At 29.8% G+C, this 19,666-nt stretch overlaps 3 protein-coding genes across 3 annotated transcripts; 2 read left to right on the top strand and 1 right to left on the bottom strand.

The window, feature by feature from the left end:
- Window positions 1-3,846: 3,846 nt before the first annotated feature.
- On the bottom strand, window positions 3,847-5,615 carry LOC101496911 (uncharacterized protein At5g01610-like). The gene is made up of 3 exons (XM_004508652.4): window positions 5,384-5,615; window positions 4,984-5,038; window positions 3,847-4,414 (listed from the first exon to the last, which is right to left on the bottom strand). Exons 1-3 carry the CDS (start codon window positions 5,468-5,470, stop codon window positions 4,032-4,034), a joined length of 525 nt encoding a protein of 174 aa, XP_004508709.1. The 5' UTR covers window positions 5,471-5,615; the 3' UTR covers window positions 3,847-4,031.
- Window positions 5,616-7,395: 1,780 nt separating this feature from the next.
- On the top strand, window positions 7,396-9,812 carry LOC101496589 (uncharacterized). The gene is made up of 3 exons (XM_004508651.4): window positions 7,396-7,644; window positions 7,750-7,945; window positions 8,236-9,812. The coding sequence occupies exons 2-3, from the start codon at window positions 7,841-7,843 to the stop codon at window positions 9,562-9,564; spliced, it is 1,434 nt and encodes a 477-aa protein (XP_004508708.1). The 5' UTR covers window positions 7,396-7,644; window positions 7,750-7,840; the 3' UTR covers window positions 9,565-9,812.
- A 3,249-nt stretch (window positions 9,813-13,061) lies between these two features.
- Window positions 13,062-16,865, top strand: LOC101496260 (probable LRR receptor-like serine/threonine-protein kinase At1g74360). Its single transcript, XM_004508650.4, has 2 exons — window positions 13,062-13,347; window positions 13,431-16,865. The coding sequence occupies exons 1-2, from the start codon at window positions 13,278-13,280 to the stop codon at window positions 16,646-16,648; spliced, it is 3,288 nt and encodes a 1,095-aa protein (XP_004508707.1). The 5' UTR covers window positions 13,062-13,277; the 3' UTR covers window positions 16,649-16,865.
- Window positions 16,866-19,666: the final 2,801 nt, after the last annotated feature.

Raw genomic sequence — 19,666 nt, 5'->3', positions numbered from 1 at the left:
TGGTGTTGAGAGAATTCCACCAACAGCATCAAATAGACGACGAAACGAAGCAAATCGTCAAATTAGGCATCGTCGTCGAAGACAAGACATCCATGATGATGTCCCTGAGCCTCAGATGGAGGAGGATGTCACTGAGCCTCAGATGGAGGACCATGTCCCTGAGCCTCAGTTGGAGGAGGATGTCCCTGAGCCTCAGATGGAGGAGGATGTCTGTGAGCCTCAGATGGAGGAGGATGTCTGTGAGCCTCAGATGGAGGAGGATGTCTGTGAGCCTCAGATGGAGGAGGATGTCACTGAGCCTCAGATGGAGGACCATGTCCCTGAGCCTCAGTTGGAGGAGGATGTCCCTGAGCCTCAGATGGAACATGCTGATGATGCTGGATTCCCCGGAGGACCTATGTTGAGACATGTGTTGACACAGTATGAGCACCACGTGGCTCGGCGGCTATGGGAAGGAGAGGTATATTTCAATTTGAGGCATTTTAAGTCTATTTAATTCAAGTGTTTATTGAAATATATTTATTCAATTATATATTTAATTGTTTATTTAAATTTATATATTTAAATATTAAATTAAGTTTATTTAATTAATTGTTTAGTTAAATTTATTTAAATTTATTTATTCAAATATTTGTTTAAGTTGATTTAAATTTATTTTATTCAAATATTTGTTTAAGGTTATTTAATTAAGTTTATTTAATTTGTTGTTTGTTTAAATTTATTTATTCAATTAGTTGTTTAAGTTGATTTAAGTAATTGTTTATTTAAATATATTTATTGAATTATTTATTTAATTAATTGTTTATTTAAATTTATTTATTCAATTATTTGTTTAATGTTATTTAATTAATTAATTACTTTGTAATTACTCGCAGGATCGTGGACCGTTAAAGGTCATTACTCATGGATTGAAGTTGAAGAAGTTTTCTGAAGTTCCTGTGCCACATCCTGTAGAGCGTTGGATTCGGGAATCTGGGCTGCTACCTCTTTCTTCGGCCTACCTCACTATGGTTGATGCTGGTCTCGTCTCGGCATTTATTGAAAGATGGCACAGGGAGACCAGCTCATTTCATTTGCCATTTGGAGAGATGACCATTACTTTAGACGACGTAGCTACTCTCCTTCACATATCACCGAATGGTAAATTTTTTGATGCACTTGTGAATATGAGTACTAATAATGCTGCTAGAGCTGCACATGAGTACTTAGGTGCAACTTGGGATGAATCTCTAGCTGAGATTAATTTTAATAAATGTGCCCAATATAGATTGCAGTGGCTGCGTGACTTATATAGTCGTCTCATTCAAACTAATCAGTTTGAGTGTGCGGCTAGAGCGTATCTATTGCACTTAGTTGGCAGCACCATTTTCGCCGATAAAACGCATACGCGTGTGGAGGCGAAATACATTAGTTTATTTATTGATTTAGCTCGTTGTCGACACTATTCGTGGGCTGCCGCGGCATTGGTTTTCCTGTATGATAACATGGGAGATGGGGCTGTCCACGACACTCGACAGTTAGGAGGTTACATGACCCTTTTACAGGTATTGACATTTATTTAATTATTTTATTTATTAAGTTGTATTATTTTACTTATGTATTTAAATTAAGTTGTATTATGTTACTTATGTTGCAGTGCTGGATCTACGAACACTTCCCTAGGATCTGTAAGCGGGGCGATAGAGGTGCGGTTCCTGCACATCTTCCAAGAGCATGTAGGTGGATTGCATCCCAAAATCAATTTGTCTTTTCTTCCCCTAATTCCGTTTGCTTTATCTGATCGAATGGTAACAATTAAAATTCCATTTTGTCTTCCAATCGCTTTTGCCCATTCAAATACAGCTTCTCGAGAAGAAAATACCTGCAAAATACGTTTCAAATAAAAATTAACTATATAACTATAAGAAATATTTAATTGGTGATGATTCATCAGTAGTTATAATAATACCTGATCAGTGGTGAATTTTTCTGTAGTATCTATAACATTTTTTGAAGCAGAAACATCAACTCTACTCATACCTAATTTCAAAATTAGTAACAAATTTAATTAAATATAATATTTTAAATATTTAATTTAAAAAAAATTTAAAAATAATTTCTAACATAAATATTGAATTTAAAAAAATAATAAAATACATTTCGAAACTTTAACTTAATGAAAAGTTCGAAACTTACACACATTTCGAAACTTTTGTGAAAATGAAAACTTTCGACGAACAAAATGCATTTCGAAACTTTGGTGAAAATGCAAACTTTCGAAGTACAAAATGCATTTCAAAGATTTGTATGTTTCGAAACTACGTTTCGAAGGTTTCATCAAAAGCCAAATGTTCGAAGCATAACTCTATTTCGAAACTTTCAAATGCAAGCAAAGTTTCGAATACTGTCTATTTCGAAAATTTGGCATTTATCCAAAGTTTCGAAAATTTGTCTTTTTTTAAATAAACTGCATTTCGAAGGTTTTAAAATAGCAAAAGTTTCGAGTAACTTACTAAAATTCATTTCGAAAATTTTAAACTTTCGAATCCAACATTTTTTTTTGTAAATTTTCGAAGGTGGTGGGGTGTGAAATCTGAATGGTAATTTTTAAAATAATATTATACTGTTTTACAAAGGAGTATTTTAGTCTTTAAAAAATATTGGGGGGGTGGCAGGTCAAATTGAGGGGGTGCCTGGTACAAAACTCTTAGGAGTTAAGATTCTGCGTGGAATGGACGCTAATATTTTGGCCCAAAGCCCAAATCAAAAACCTAGTGGGTCACCTTCATTTTTTATAAATAACTTCATTATATACATTACATAAATCCTTCTTTAATTAATTTTTTTTTATTTATTTATAAAATTTAAGGTTAGAGATGGTGGTCCAATTTAAAATAGGAAATATATTAGGTTTCATTAAACATTTACAAAATAATTTGCATTTGTTTTTCTGTTTTACACTAACGAGATCTGCTTTAGTTAAATATATACAATTTCTCCAATTAATCTCTACCAATTAACATGACAAAACTTACCTAAGAAATTTAACATATGTTTTTATATCTATGTTTTAATTCTGTAAAAATTTAAAACATTGCATCCTAAATATAATATAAGATAGTTTTGATTTATTTAATGTTATTATTTTAATTAGAGATGACAACATAATCCGCCTCCGCGTATATCCATTTGAAATCGTTTTAATTTGAACGGAGAAAATTCGCTTTAATCGGGTGCAAGTGTATTGACATTCACCCCACATCCGGACTCGAATTTGTCCCACTAATAATATTATTGTCATTTTTAAATTTTATAAACATGCGCATATTAAATATACTTTATATTTCGCCCCCTGTCTCGCCCTGTTGCCATGTCTATTTTTAATCCATCATTTAATTCAAAATATTTAATATTAATAGTTGAATATTGTACATTAAAAATGACAATTTAATAAATTTAACTTATATTTTATTTTATGTAAAATCTATAAAATTAATTGCCATTTAACTATATTTTTAATACAACGAGATAATTTTTTTTACTTAAAACTAAAATAGTCACTCGATGGAGTACTTCTTAGAATCATTGACATTACATGTTTTCAAAATTATGACATGATAGACAAAACATTGGATGATAGCTGAATGAGTTATGGTAAATAATTAAATATCATCATAAAAAAAAAAATCAAATAAAGGTTGAGATAAAATAATGTGTCTCAATTTGAATAAAAAATCTTATAGCGAAGCTTTTTAGTTAATTTCATTTTCTCTTTTTATTTCTATCATCTTTAAAACGCATAAATATTTTAGGAGAAATTCTATTTGACTTAAAAATACAATTAAGAGCTTAGTAGACACCAATAACTACCGAAACAACGTTAAATTGCAAACCAAAACAATACACCGGTCACAATGTAAAATGTAGAGTATACATTTCCAAGTATACATACTATCATATCATACCTTCACATATCTAAAGTCTCAAGTTACACAAAAAGAACGAATCGTTTAATGATTAATAAGGCTATATGTATATTCGTTCATTTGGATTCAAAATTCATCCACCTTAATAGCTTCACGAGGCATTTCATATGCATCTTTAGGCCTTGATTTCTTAACACCAGTAGTAGTGAACCATACTTTGTCAGACTTATAACTCTCAACATAAACACTTGTGACCTTAACCCAAACAAGAACCTTGGTCTTAATTCCATCCATAACAATGAGTTTACCCTTTGACAATGTCCCTTTTACACGATTTGAATATCTCACAATGGATGAGTCCTTGAAGCACACCTCACAAGGGGATGACAAGTGCACTATCAACTTTCCTTTTGATTCATCAAACTCATAGCATGTTATATTACGAGGAAATAGACCCGGAGGAAGGTTGTGCTCTCTAAGAAGATCCGGTAAACTTTTCTGAGTTTTGCCTGTTATAAAACATATTCAAAATAAATAGTCAAATGTTATTTTTCTTTTTTGTTGGTAATTAACCATATAGTTATTCGAGAAAATGACAATGATAATTTGAAAATCAGTTTGAAGATAAATAAAATGTCATCAATTATTATTTTAGTTAGTGTTTAAACTTGTCGTTTCCAATCAATATTATTTTTTGTCACCAATTATCCAAAACATGATTTTGGAAAAAGTCATTTTAGAGAATTTTTTTTATTACAATTCTTGAATTAAACCATTAATAAGAAAAAAATAAATAAAATAATATTGATAATTAAAATAATTATTACATTAAAGATTATCTAAATTTATATAATCAATTAGATAAAACAACTATTAATATAAAATAACTAATTAAATAATGTAAGTAACTAACTAATTCAATTGGGTCACAAAACTAAGATATTTAATATTTCTTATTAAAGACAATTTTATAATTTTTGAGCCAGAAATTTAAGTGTGCATTTGTTTGTGGAAAAAATATTATTCTCGAACTCCAAAGTGTAAACCGCAAATATTTTCTTATGAAAATAACAAGTACCTTTGAGCTTGTTGATGAATAGTTTTGCCTTATCTTCAACTGTGTTTGAGAAAGACTGAAATTGCAAACGCATACATAATAAAATATTAAAAAGTTTGCACAAACCAACATATTAACGGGAAGAACAAAAGACTAAGAGTAAAGGCACTCCTTGGAATTGCATTTTTATTTTTTTTTATCATTTCTTGACAATGATAATTCAAGATTTTATAAATTAAAGATTCCTAGAAAACAAGACTCTTTATTATCATTTCTTGTAATCAAACATTTTATAAGCCATTTATTCAATATTGACATAACTCAGAAACAATAAGAGATTCAAGATTTAAAGGTTGTTCTAAACAAATAAAAAAATAACACCAGAAACAGGAAAAATAGACCAAGATATGGAGAAACATACAGATAAATCGTTGGTTATGATCGAAATTTCTTCCTTGGCTTTCTTTGAAATCCAAAAGCTTCCAAGTTTAGTGAGAGCTTTATCCATTTTACTTATAAGTTTTTCTTGAAGAAAGAAAATGAAAATGGTGTTTAAACTTAAAGTTTTTATGAGGCGAGTGTGTGTCAGTGTGTCTTTATCTTGGATGGTAAAGGAGACAACTCAGAACGTACGCTGCATAATGAAAGTAATATGTTCAAGACTTTCAAATGAAAATTAAAGAAAATAGAAAGGAAATATTTTCCTAAATTTTCTCATTTAGATGTGGATTTTGAGGCTAAAATGGATAAACATTAATGAAAAAATGACATAACTTTTGGCTACTGATGATTGTTATTTGTTAGTTGAGTAACCCCTGTCCAAAGTTTTGTCTAATGATTTAATGTAATGTATTATAATTAGCTGCATAACGTGCCTTATAAACTAAATTAACAGCTAAGTCTATGCGTTTAGAAAAACTGTTATTAAAGGTCGGTGATGTTTCACTTTCTATCACTACTTAATGTGAGATCTTATCTGTTGTTCACTATGCCATGACACAAACAACACTACAGTATACTACTTTGCTTATATGTTGAATTAAGTCAGCCTAAAAACTATTGCCGACATACAAAAGCAAATCTTAATATAAAATGATTGGTTCTTTCTGACTTGATCAAAGGTGATATGGCATTATTTTTATTTCATGGTTATGTGAAATGTACAACTCAGTTTTTTTAATTTTAAAAATTGTCAGCTCATTTGTTTATTTTTAAAAATTGCCAACTCTTTTTAAAGTTTTTCTAAAATTGTTAGTTCATTTATTTTTATTTTTTTAAAATTGCCAAATCTTTTTTTTTTTATAATTGTCAACTCATTTTTTTTTAATATTGTCACTTTATTTATTTAATTTTTATTTTAAAAAAATTGTCAAGTCTTCTATTTTGTTGACAATTTAAAATAAAAAATTAAAGCCTTTTATACTTTATTTCTTATTTAATATTTGTTTTGGTCTTTTATTTTTGTATCTAATTTATTTTTGTCCTTTATCTTTTGCTTTAATCTTTTTATCTTTTACTTAATAATCGTTTTAGTTATTTATGTTTCATAAAATTATACAAGTTTGTATTTTTACTAAGGACTAAAATGAATATTACGTAAAAGATAAAGGATGAAAATGAATAAAAAAAATAAACAGCCAAAATAAATAAAAAAAGATAAAGATCTAAAATAAATATTAGATAAAAGATAAATGACCAAAATTATGTTTTAGTCAAATTTTAAAAAATGAGGTGACAATATTAAAAAAAATGAGTTGCCAACTTTTAAAATAAATAAATAAATTAAATGAGTTGGCAAATTGAAAAAAAAAAGAGCTGTATATTCTATATAATCGTAAAAAATAAAATAAAAGTTATATCAACGTTGATCGAGTCAAAATCAAATATCAATCCTTTGAAATTTTAAACTAAAAAAACAAAATCGTCCCATTTTAAAGTTTAGAAGAAAGAGATTATAAGATATATCTTTTAATATATTTTTAATATATTTGTTATAAATACTACTAATTTATCTTTTAAGATATTACATGTTATTGTTTGAAACTTCCCGTTTCATTTTAAACAAATAATAATTTAATAATAATATTAATATTATTAAATAAATACTTCTGAGACAACATAAACTTCTACTCTATAAAATATTTATGGTGGTTAGAGTTTTGAACAAATTTTGTTTTAATGAAATTTAAGGTGAGGGGCACCAACCTAGATAATTTATCAAATCAAATAAGTTACATATTTTTCTTGATATATACACGAAAATGATAAAAAATAAAAAAAGATATATAATTAACTTTTGATAAATTTGTTATTATCAAAAAAATTAATCATGTTTCTTAGTAGTTGTGAATTGGGTAAAGAGTTGAATCCCTTTGTTAGAAGTATGAATAAAATTATGTAGTGTATAAAAGAGAAATTGAATGGAGATGAAGTGATTGAGAGGAAGAATGTGTTCCGTAGTACTAGAACCAAAACAAAACCAACCTCTTATTATTCCCTTTCACTTGAAAATTCCGAGGAAGAAGAACCGAACAAGAATGATTCTTCTAGCTAGGCTGTACTCCATGACAAGTTCATAACATTGTTTTCTCCGCAACAATGCAAAACTCATTACAACTTTCATACTCTTTTCTTTTCCTTCTTCCCATTCTCTCTGCCTTTTCCTCCTCAAACTTATAACAGGTATCACTCTTTATCTTCTCATTTTAATTTCATTTATTCACATATCTTCTACTATTTGACCGCATGTATGTATATTTTACTATCACTTTATGTGTTATTTTCCAGCAACCAGATTATAAGCTGAAGATTTAGTGGGTTTTGACTTTCTTGAGACTCTTGTTGGTACATATATACATACAATATTTTTCACAAAACCATGGTCGGTGAAATTGATACTACATCAATTGAACCTGTCCAAAATGCCATCTCTTTATTTGACGATAGAGGTGATCACATGAAATTTCTACCTACAAGAAATAAGGTAAGACTATAGTCCAAATGATAAACGTTCAAATCATAACTTAATATTTTGATTTCATCCGTGTACAAGTACAACATATTCCACTTGTATAGAATTGATCCATTTAAGGTTCAGATTTAACAACTGAAAGAATATGGACCTATATTTTGCTAAATAATATTAATCGGATAATGTTTTAAGTGTTTATATGCATGCATTGAATATTGAATATATATGTTACATGGTCAACAAAAATTGATATCTTAATTCAATATTTTCTTGTCATTATTGTTGCTTTATTTGTATGCCAGCGTGACTATGAAAAAGAGATTGAGAATTTGACTAGAGAATTGACCAACTACAAGGCGCAATTAGAGGTGAAGAATGCTGCGCACATGAAAGCACTTCTTAAACCAGAACAAAGCCAAAAGATGATTCATGAATTGTCTACTTTGTTGAAAAACTCTGATATTGAAAGAAACAAATATGTGAACGAATGTTCGGAGGGTAAAGCTAGCAAAGACGAGCTTGAATCAATGACAAAAGAGAAGACTGATCTTAAATTAGAAACTGTGAAAGTTCGGGATCAGCTTTCGCATGTTTTGAGTGAATTGAAAGCCACACAAAGAGAGCTTCTTAACAAAGATACTGAGATTTTTGCTGCTAGAGATTCTGAATCAAACGCTTTGACAAAGACAGAACAGTTGGAAAATGCCTTGAAGATGGAAAAGGAAAAGAAAGAAGAACTATTGCATCAAGTAAATGAGCTTAATGAAGTTATTCATAGGTCAAAACTTGCTGCTATTAAAGCTGAGAAACAAAATATTGGTATTTTGTCTCAGAAAAATGAAAAAATTGAGTTAGCTACAAAAGATAATGCTCAAGCACAACAAGAGTTGAAAGATATGAGAAAACATATAGAACAAAAGGAAACAATAATTTCATTTGATAATTCTTCTACCAATGTCATAAATGAATCAAACAAGTTAAACTTGGACATTGAACTCAAGGAAAAGTTAGAATTGGAATTAAATCAGTTACAAAGTGAACTTACAAGTGCAAAGGAGGAGATAAATGAATTAAATATTAACAAAGAATCAGTCACAAATGAGTTGCAAAAGGCGAAAGCAGAGCTGAAGATGAATAAGGAGAGAGCCATTGAAGCAGAAGTGGAGATTGCATTGTTGAAATCTCATCTTCAAGAATATAGGTTGGCTTACAAGAATGGATATGACACTGATCACTCTAAGGGTGGAGCTGAAGAGAGGAATAGTGAGAAAAACAATGACAATATTACTATCTCGTTGGAAGAATATAACTACTTGGTTGAGAAAGGAAATGAAAAAGGAAATCAAATAGAGTTAGCATTGATGAAAAAGGAGGTTGAAAATGCATCATTGAAAATTTCAGAGCTGAGGACTCGTGCAGAACAGGCTATTAGCAGAGCCGAATTAGCCGAGAACGGTAAAGCAGCATTGGAGGATAGAATTAGGAGACACCGCGAACATAGGCAGCGAAGGAAGGCTGCTCTGTCCGCGCTTCGGGAGGAATCTACACCTAAACCATTTACTCCTTCTACATCACATGGAACACCAAAAATGTACCATCCATTAGGTAAGGTTCTCAATATGAAGCTGTAAAAGCTTTTAGTAATATATACATTTTTAATGTGACTAAAACTATGTGAGTTGTTGCCTGTCAATTACAATTAGTTTTAGTATTGCTGTAATATTTAATGTATCTAGCGATAGGGCCACCAGTTTTGTCTATTTTGTATTGCATATATGTGTGTATGTTTATCTTATTTGAAAACAATTAATGTTTAAGAAAGTAATGTATGAAATGGACTATGAAAGAGTTGAAAGATGGTTTGTGACCTTGCAATATAAGCTGATTTGAATCTTTGTTTTAGTGGTGAATGGAATGGAGACTCAAATCTGTGAGAGTGTGAAACCCTGACTAAGGGATGGATCCAAAAATCTATTAAATGAGGGTTGAAAAAAGTAATGATAAATATTACATAAAAATTGAATTGTAATAATTAAATAATAAATTTTCTCTTGTGTATAATAATAAAATCCTTAGTGGTGATAATGATAATTATAGTATTTGCATAACAAGTGAGTCACAAAAACAACTTTATTATTAGTCTTTGGTTCTCATTTGATTTCCAAATTCCAAATTCCAGAAGAATGTGGTGGTCAATTGCTCAAAAAAATACAGACCAGTTTTATCATTGATCCAGTCATCTAGATCTTGTCACGGAAATACTGACATATCAGATTATATTTTTACTCCATTAGATATGGGTGCGAGGTATAATTAAGTCAATGTTCGTCCATCATTACAGGGGATACGACTTGACAGTTGGTCCACTTGAAGAAAAATATATTTAGGGGGTATAGTTGAAAGATATATATATATATAGTATTCTACTGATCAAAAATTCTAAATTCATCCCCGAAAACTACACCTCTAAAATTTTGTGCAGTGAGCATACAAAGATTGCACTGTGCAAAACAAATCTTGAGCAATTAATTAACCAAACTAACATGAATTTTGGCCTATGAAAGAGTTTTTGATAATGTTTAAACATGTATTGTTTATAGTCTTGAATATAATAAAAGTTGGGTGTTTGATTCAATTTTTGTAATAAATATTTTAATTTTTATTGATTTACTTTCTCTTATATTTGAATTTAAAAAGAGAAAATTTATTTTATCAATTTACTCATCTTAATTATTGGTGAATTTTTAAGTATTATAAATACAAAATATAATAATGTAGTGTAATTTGTGTATTGTAATTATTAAAAGGTAGTATAAGAAAAACATAATTAAAATTGTATTGAAAATGAAAAAAATAAAATTATTTGAAGATATTTTTATTTATTAGAATGAAACTCATGCGAATGAGAAAATATTCGATAAGAATATACATACTTCATATTAGTGGATCTTATATTTTCAGAAAGAATTTAATAAAGAATTATATTTCATTGGTCTTGATAATTTTTGTTTCTTCTTATAAGTACCAAAGGTAGTACTAGTATTGTATAATCTGATTAGATGTATGGGAATAATTGATTAACACAATTAGTATAATGAACACCCACAACACAAGGTTCACGGTGAAGAAGTGAACTATAGAATAACCTGTAAATAAAATGTGCCTCTCCTAGATCCATTCTAACATGGATCATTTACCGTATACAACAAATTAATTTTTAAAAATATTTAAAATTTTGACTAACGTCGTCTCTTAAATGTATATATTAATGAATGTAGTTCTCAGATAGTAACTTATATAATTAATTCAATAAAAACAAAAATAAATAAATATATATTTCATAATAAATCAACATCTATTAAATCATTATCTTACTCATCAAAATAAAGAGACTATAAACTATTATTTTTTAAAAATATTATATAGAAATTTTGATAATTTTAAAGTAGTAATTCACATTGAACAACTTATAATTACGGTTGTGCTTGCTAAGTTTTTTCGTTTTCTTTAATATTAGTTTATGAATAATAATAATAATTAGAGAGGACGCTCACTCCATGTCACAGCATACTAGTAGTAGTATATAATAAATAAAATTTGGCGTAAAGGCAATGACGGAGGCCGGCACGTTAATTTGTTGTCACTTTCCACCACCAAGGCACCAACCATTGATTAGTAAATGGTCTTTGTTCAACGATAGCAACATTATCAAATCTGAAACTTCATTAACCTCTTAAAAAAGTGATATTCGAAAATGACCATTTTATTTACAGGTTTAAAAGCAATGATCTTTTGGTCCACACGCACACGAGTTAGAAGATAGGTACTCTTATCATCTCATCAGACATAAAACAATATTAATATATCAACATGAACACGATAGCGATACATCACCAAAACTACATTTGCCTTCACTTCACGCACAGGATGTTGACCGCAATTTTTTTAACCAACTTCTATCCCGTCTCTAATTATAAGATTTTTTTTTACATATTTGATTGTCTTGAAATATAAGATCTTTTTGTAAATTTTTATATAAATTTGTTACTCTTTATATCAAATATATGTTTTAAGAATACTATTTAAATTATTTTTAAAATGTGAAAAGTTAATATTACATGTATTTATATATAAAAGACAATTTAGTACTATCTCTTTTCCTTTATCTTTCATTGTTGTTTTTCAGGTTTACATAAATCAATGAAACTATTAAATTTTATTAAATTTTATTACTTTTTATAAATAATTTTATCTTTTTTCTATATTACTATTCTATTTATTATCTCAACTAAATTAATTCTCTCACTGCAATAAACAAATAAAGATGAATTTGACAAAACAATATTTAATAGTCCTTTGAAATTTAAAAACAACAAATAAAAATGAATAATTTTTTTTCTAAAAAATGGCACTTAAAAAAAACATAAAAATAATAATCATACACATACACATTAACTACAATATTAACTTTTTTTAATATGAGTAAAAAATTAGATAGAATTATACTGCATTGATTTAGTTTTATTTTGGTCGGACAGTGATTTAGTATTTACTATTGAAAAATCGCACCATAACTTCGTATATCTTAATAATTTCACACTCTTCTACTATAAATTTATTTACTATACGCCAACAAAATTTATTATCTATCTTACAATCGCTCTAGTAATATTCATTAACATTTGCCCGTATGTGATTCGTTCAATCTTGTTACAAAGAAATAATCGGAATGGTCATTTAAATGAGATGTTAAAAGTCTATTTGATTATAGTTAGAGGTTTTAAGTTTAAAAAAAAAAAAAAAAATCTAAAACCGCGGGAGTTTTACGGTTGAATTGGTGAGGCGAATGTTAATGTTGTGCGCATAAAATGGTTGGCAATTCAATATTTGGTTCCACGAAATTGAGTTGTATTGCTCAACTGAGAAAACGGCGGTCTCATTTCACATTTACATCTAGATTAATAAATGGATTAATTAAGCATGTGATGATAACTGTTAGAAATGTTTACAACTGAACCGTGCGAGGCAATGTTAGCCGAACCGGTCAATAAGGGCGGCTCGACCGCTCTCATCTCTCCATATGTGTTTCCTCTTATAACTATAAGTATAAACAATACATTTTACATTCGTCAACCCATATCTGTACATTTATTAATTAATTAATTAATTAGTAGTAGGAAGAACCATCTTTTCTTTTTACAATTCCAATTTCAATTTTGTCTGCCCCTCCCTCTCCAATTCAACTTCACCATGCTCTTCTATCATTCTTATTTTATTCTCACGTTCATGTTTTTTCCTCAATAAACTAAAACAACAAACAATACAACTCCTAACACCAACATAAATGTCAGACTTGCAGGAAACACATTCCTCCTGCTTCCTAGTATTCATCTTTTCCTTCATCCTTTTCTCAGGTATTTACTTTCATAAATATTCATCATAAGGTATTCATATTATTGATCCAAGGCAATAATTGTTGTTGTTTCTATTTCCGCAGGTAGTTTTGTTGCCGGGGATTCTTTGGACACGGACAGACAGGTTCTGTTAGAGCTGAAAAAGTACTTAGATAACAGAACTCTTGCAGACCAAGGAAAATACATATATTGGAACACCAACACTTCAACTTCCAATCCATGTCAATGGCAAGGAATCTTGTGTAGCAAAGCTAACAGGGTCATTGGCATAGACCTCTCTTACAGTGATATCACTGGAGAGATATTCAAAAGCTTCTCTCAACTCACTCAACTCATACACCTTGATCTCTCTCAGAACACACTCTTTGGAAATATTCCCCAGGATTTGAGGAACTGTCGTAAGCTTATGTATCTCAATCTCTCTCACAACATTCTTGATGGTGAACTCAACCTCACCGGATTCACAAGCTTGAAGACACTTGATTTGTCCTTGAATAGATTTCATGGGGAAATTGGGTCGTTGAATTTCCCTACCATGTGTCAAAATTTAGTCACTTTGAATATCTCAGGTAATAATTTAACTAGTGAGATTGGTGATAGTTTTGATAAATGTTCTAATTTGAAGTATTTGGATTTGAGCACTAATAAACTCACTGGTGGTATATGGAATGGATTTGCAAGGCTTAGACAGTTTTCTGTTGCAGAGAATTATCTCAATGGAACAATTTCCAATGAAGCTTTTCAGATGAATTGTGAACTTGAAGAATTAGACCTTTCTCAAAATGGTTTTTTTGGTCAGGCACCTAAAGAGGTTGCTAACTGCAAGAATTTAACCATGCTGAATCTTTCAAGTAACAAATTTTATGGTGGTATCCCTATTGAAATGGGGTATATTTCAAGGCTTAAAGGATTGTACTTGGGAGGAAACAACTTTTCAAGAGATGTTCCTAACACCCTTTTGAAATTGACTAATTTGGTTTTCTTAGATTTGAGCAGAAACAGTTTTGGTGGTGACATACAGAAGATATTTGGGAATTTTAAGCAGGTGAGATTTCTTCTATTGCACTCAAACTCTTACACTGGAGGATTGAGATCATCTGGAATTTTCACATTGCCGAACATTACACGGTTAGATCTAAGTTTCAATAACTTCTCAGGTCCATTACCTGTTGAAATATCTCATATGTCAAGTCTTAAACTTTTAATGTTATCATATAACCAATTCAATGGATCTATTCCACCAGAATTTGGAAATATGCATAATTTGCAAGCACTTGATCTTGCATTCAACAGGTTGAGTGGACCAATACCTCCAAGCCTTGGAAACTTGAGTTCTCTCTTGTGGTTGATGCTTGCAGACAATTCATTAAATGGAGGAATCCCTCCAGAGTTAGGGAACTGCACTAGTTTGTTATGGTTAAACCTTGCCAACAATAACCTCTCTGGACAGTTTCCTCGCGAACTTTCCAATATCGGAAAAAATGCAATGACAACATTTGAATCAAATAGGAAAGATGATGGAATGGTAGCTGGTTCCGGTGAATGTTTAGCAATGAAGAGATGGATACCTGCGGATTACCCTCCATTCAGCTTTGTGTATGACATTTTAACAAGGAAAAATTGTAGAGGCCTTTGGAACAAATTGCTAAAAGGATATGGAATTTTCCCATTTTGCACACCTGGGTCCTCCCTCAGATTACCTTTAATATCTGGTTATGTTCAGCTCAGTGGAAACCAGCTAAGTGGTGATATCCCTTCAGAGATTGGAACAATGGTGAACTTCAGTATGTTGCACTTGGGATTCAACAGTTTCTCTGGGAAATTCCCTCCACAGTTGGGAAGTATTCCACTTATGGTCTTGAACATGACTAGAAACAACTTTTCAGGTGAAATTCCTCAGGAAATTGGAAACTTCAAATGCCTACAAAATCTTGATTTGTCTCACAACAATTTCTCAGGGAATTTTCCAACAAGTTTGAACAATTTGGCTGAGCTTAACAAGTTCAACATCTCCTGCAATCCCTTCTTATATGGTGTAGTTCCATCAAGTGGACAATTTGTTACTTTTGATATAGATTCATATTTAGGTGATCCTCTTTTGACCCTTCCTAAGTTCATTGACAACAGTAATACTAGAAACAATAAAAACACGACCTTTAACAAAGACCCTAAAAAGCATGCAAAATTGTCTGTGTTTTTGGTGTTCTTAGCCATAACACTTGTTTTTGTTATATTTGGTCTTCTAACAATAATAGTTTGTGCATTGGTGAAAAGTCCATCAGATGAATACCTCTTGAGGGATCATGCTAAAAAGTGGAATGATACAAACAGCTCGGGAATAGGATCCTCACAACAATGGTTATCTGATTCAGTTAAAGTCATTCGTTTAAACAAAACAGCATTCACCTATGCAGACATTTTGAAAGCAACAAGCAGCTTCTCAGAGAACAGAATCATAGGAAAAGGTGGATTTGGAACAGTATACAAAGGAGTTTTCACAGATGGTAGAGAAGTAGCAGTGAAGAAGCTATTAAGAGAAGGACTCGAAGGCGAAAAGGAATTCCAAGCTGAAATGGAAGTTCTAAGTGGTCACGGATTCGGTTGGCCTCATCCAAACCTTGTCACACTCTACGGTTGGTGCTTAAACAATTCAGAAAAGATACTTGTTTATGAGTACATAGAAGGTGGAAGCTTAGAGGACTTAGTAACCGATAAAACACGATTGACATGGAGGAAGAGACTAGAAGTAGCTATCGACGTGGCTCGTGCGCTTGTCTATTTACATCATGAATGCTACCCTTCAATTGTACATAGAGATGTGAAAGCTAGCAATGTGTTGCTTGACAAAGAAGGAAAAGCAAAAGTAACAGATTTTGGACTAGCTAGAATTGTTAATGTTGGTGATAGTCATGTTAGCACAATGGTGGCTGGAACTGTTGGATATGTTGCACCTGAATATGGACAAACAATGCAAGCTACTACAAAAGGTGATGTTTATAGTTATGGTGTGTTGGTTATGGAGTTGGCTACAGGTAGACGTGCGGTGGATGGAGGTGAAGAGTGTTTAGTGGAATGGACAAGGCGTGTTATAGGAAGAAGACGACAACATCATGTGGTAAGTTGTTTGAGTTCTGAACTTGTTGGTGGGGCAGAGGAAATGGGTGAATTGCTAAGAATTGGTGTGAAGTGTACAAATGAGGCACCAAATATTAGGCCTAATATGAAACAAGTTTTGACTATGCTTATTTTGATATCTAAATCTAGTGTTGGAGACTCAAGTGATGGACACAATATTGTTTAGGAAATAGATTCATAATATTTGGAGAAAAATGTGCATATATAGTTTACATTACACATGAAAAATAATGTGATGCACAGTTGATTTTTCTATTGATACAGAAATTTGATTTATGTTTGGGAAAGTTAAATTGCTCAATTTTGTTGTGTATGTAATGAGGGGAGGATCCACTGTATCACTAATTCTGTTTTGCAATGCATTGATCTCTTCATTTCTTAAATTGTTTTTAATTTAATTATTATTAATATATAAAAATATCAGAACTTGAAATATTGGCCAATAAAACTGCACAGGAGAGGATTCGAAACTGTTAGCCATTAGTAAGACTTAACCACCATATCAAAATGTTGAAAATTTGATTTATTTAACTAAAAAATAAGATTAAATATATCACATTTTCAATTATTATTTTTACTTATCATTCTTGAGTGGTATATATATATATATATATATATATATTACTAATGAATACATATTTTTTCCAATCCTTTTCCTTATTTCATTTTCCTCATGTCTATCTATGACTATTTATCTAATATTGATAATACTTTTCCTTCAAATTTTAAATGATAAATACTAAAATTTAATATTTGTCAAAAATTAGCAAGTTACAAAAAATTTATATTACTATTTTAGAAAAAATAGTTCTTTAAATATGTAAAAGTATAAAATTATAAATTTAGTAGTATAAATTATCGGTAAAATAAGAGAAGAGAGAAATTATTCTTGAAATATTTTATAATTTTAACATTCACGGTTTTTTTATATTATTATAATAATTATTAATGAAGTTGAAAATTTTACACTCCTCACTCTTGTCTTAGATCCACTTTTATTATTATAATAATTATTAATGAAGTTGAAAATTTTACACTCCTCACTTGTCTTAGATTGACCACTGTGAAGAGTCCTTAGTAAAAGAAATGATATAGACACCATACAGTAAACAAATTTTTTTTGGCAAAATATTGGGCCTGTTAATTACATCATTTTTAAAATATGATTTTTTTACAATATTCTATTTTTTTTTGTTATAATTTTTTTATAAAAAAAAAAACTAAAAATGAAGCTTCAGATGATAAATTGATTTAAATAGTTTATCACGAAAAGTAACTTTTATATATTTGCTACAATTTTTTTGTATGATGAAATTTCAAAAAAAGTAATTAAAATGAGAAATTATTTTAAAAAGTTTCTCATATAAATTATTTTTAAGAAATACATTAATTTAAAAAAAATAATTTTTATCATGTTAATATCTCTAATAATAAATATATAATTTATTAAATATCAAAATTACCGTTCTAAATTGTAAAAAAATGAATCCAAAATAGCTTATACTCTTTTTTAATAAATCTTAATAACATTCATTTTTTAGAAATATAAAGATAAAGTTATTTTTTCTTTAAAATTTATAACAAACGGATCTATTATAATTCTTGAATGCTTAAAACCTTGGTTTCTTAACGAGGCTTGTGACCTCATTAATTTTTTAATAAAAAAAATTAAGTGCAAGTTTTACCAGCTAAAGGACCTATTTAAAAAAAAAAAGACTTACGTGTTAAAATTAAATATAAATGATAAAAAGAGTAATTTTACTTGAATAAAACTAGTGAAAGTGGAGACATAAATTATAGAAAACAATGTATCAGATATTTTTTGGGGTCAAGATAATGAATCGGATATGGTAGACACGATTCTGAAAGGAAGATAGATAAGATGTCTCATGATAAAAGAAAGTGGATGAGACGGAATATGATCATCATCACATTCACAGCAAAGTGGTCCAAAATAAACATGTATCTCTTGCTTTCTCATATTGAAAATTCACGGTAACATGAGCATCATTTTGAATCATATCATAGTCACATTTCTTTGATTTCTTGTTGCAAGATATTTAAATTATGGGACATATAAACGAGTGCTAAAAGGGTTGTTTAAGAGATTAAAATAGTGTATATATATTGAAAGTTGTGTATTTAATATATTGAAAATTGAAATATTAATTTTTTCAATTAATAATTATTTTATTCAGGATCTTTAGATAATATTTTTAGACATTCGTTAACAAGAAAACCAAAAAAATTAATTATGTACCGCATGGCTATCGACACCATCTGTCCATACTTAACCAAAGTTTTTATCCATACTAGCTCGGTTTTACTACATTTGTTTGTCATTTTCTGGTTTTATATACATGCCAAAACAACTAATTAAATTTGCTATTTTTTATATCATTATTTATTCTTTGCTATAATGTCCTTCATCATTTATTATCTCATCTCATATATTTTCCACGTCTTCTTTGTTACTTCAACTTTCCAATACCACCTCATCGCAACCTAAATTTTACTTTAATAAATTATTCTTAAATGACTTGTGCTATATAAAGTCATAAACTGCAATAAATTCTCGTGCTAGTATAGTTTATGACACTTTATGGAGCCTTTTTTTGTTGTTGGTATCACTTGGGTTTAACCCTTTATTTTTTCTGCCTTGTTCGGGTAAGAAAAATCTTATTTAAAAATTGTTCTATTGCATTAGCATATAGGAGGAATTAATTTGTGTAACAATGAATCAATTATTGTGTGAAAGTGGGGAGAACACGTGTTGTTGATGAAGGACCACCAACCAAGCTTTTTTGTTTATTGGGATTTTTCAACAAATAGATGGAGCCCAATTTTATAGTAGGCAGGTACATGACCATTCAATAACAAAATTGGAATAATGGGAAGACTCATACCGAGCAATATTTGAGAGACGAAGATAACACCAAACAGTGCTTCTTATCTACAAATCTGAACAAAATGGTTCAATTTATGTCTTAGCTTATGACTATTGAGGCAAGTTGAGGAAAGTGTTAAACGCATTTAGTTATTTATAGTAACATTTGATATATTTTTGTCATTAAATAAAGTTCTTTTTTCTTCTTCTTCTTTTCAAAATTTAGAGTTTAACCTATGTTTTGTTCTCTATAACTTTAAGCATTTCCATTAAATAATCACATTTTTGTTGACTTGT

Source organism: Cicer arietinum, chromosome 7 (genome assembly GCF_000331145.2).
Source record: "Cicer arietinum cultivar CDC Frontier isolate Library 1 chromosome 7, Cicar.CDCFrontier_v2.0, whole genome shotgun sequence".
NCBI lineage: Eukaryota > Viridiplantae > Streptophyta > Magnoliopsida > Fabales > Fabaceae > Cicer > Cicer arietinum.
This window is presented reverse-complemented; position numbering and strand designations above follow the sequence as displayed.

What these genes read in the sequence shown, in the direction of transcription:
- LOC101496911 (XM_004508652.4), bottom strand. Translation starts at nt 5,470, where the DNA reads ATGGATAAAGCTCTCACTAAACTTGGAAGCTTTTGGATTTCAAAGAAA. An exon ending in TCATAACCAACGATTTATCT is followed by an intron (nt 5,039 to 5,383) that starts GTATGTTTCTCC and finishes TTGCAATTTCAG; the next exon opens with TCTTTCTCAAACACAGTTGA. An exon ending in ATTCATCAACAAGCTCAAAG is followed by an intron (nt 4,415 to 4,983) that starts GTACTTGTTATT and finishes GTTTTATAACAG; the next exon opens with GCAAAACTCAGAAAAGTTTA.
- LOC101496589 (XM_004508651.4), top strand. Translation starts at nt 7,841, where the DNA reads ATGGTCGGTGAAATTGATACTACATCAATTGAACCTGTCCAAAATGCC. An exon ending in TTCTACCTACAAGAAATAAG is followed by an intron (nt 7,946 to 8,235) that starts GTAAGACTATAG and finishes TTTGTATGCCAG; the next exon opens with CGTGACTATGAAAAAGAGAT.
- LOC101496260 (XM_004508650.4), top strand. Translation starts at nt 13,278, where the DNA reads ATGTCAGACTTGCAGGAAACACATTCCTCCTGCTTCCTAGTATTCATC. An exon ending in TTCCTTCATCCTTTTCTCAG is followed by an intron (nt 13,348 to 13,430) that starts GTATTTACTTTC and finishes CTATTTCCGCAG; the next exon opens with GTAGTTTTGTTGCCGGGGAT.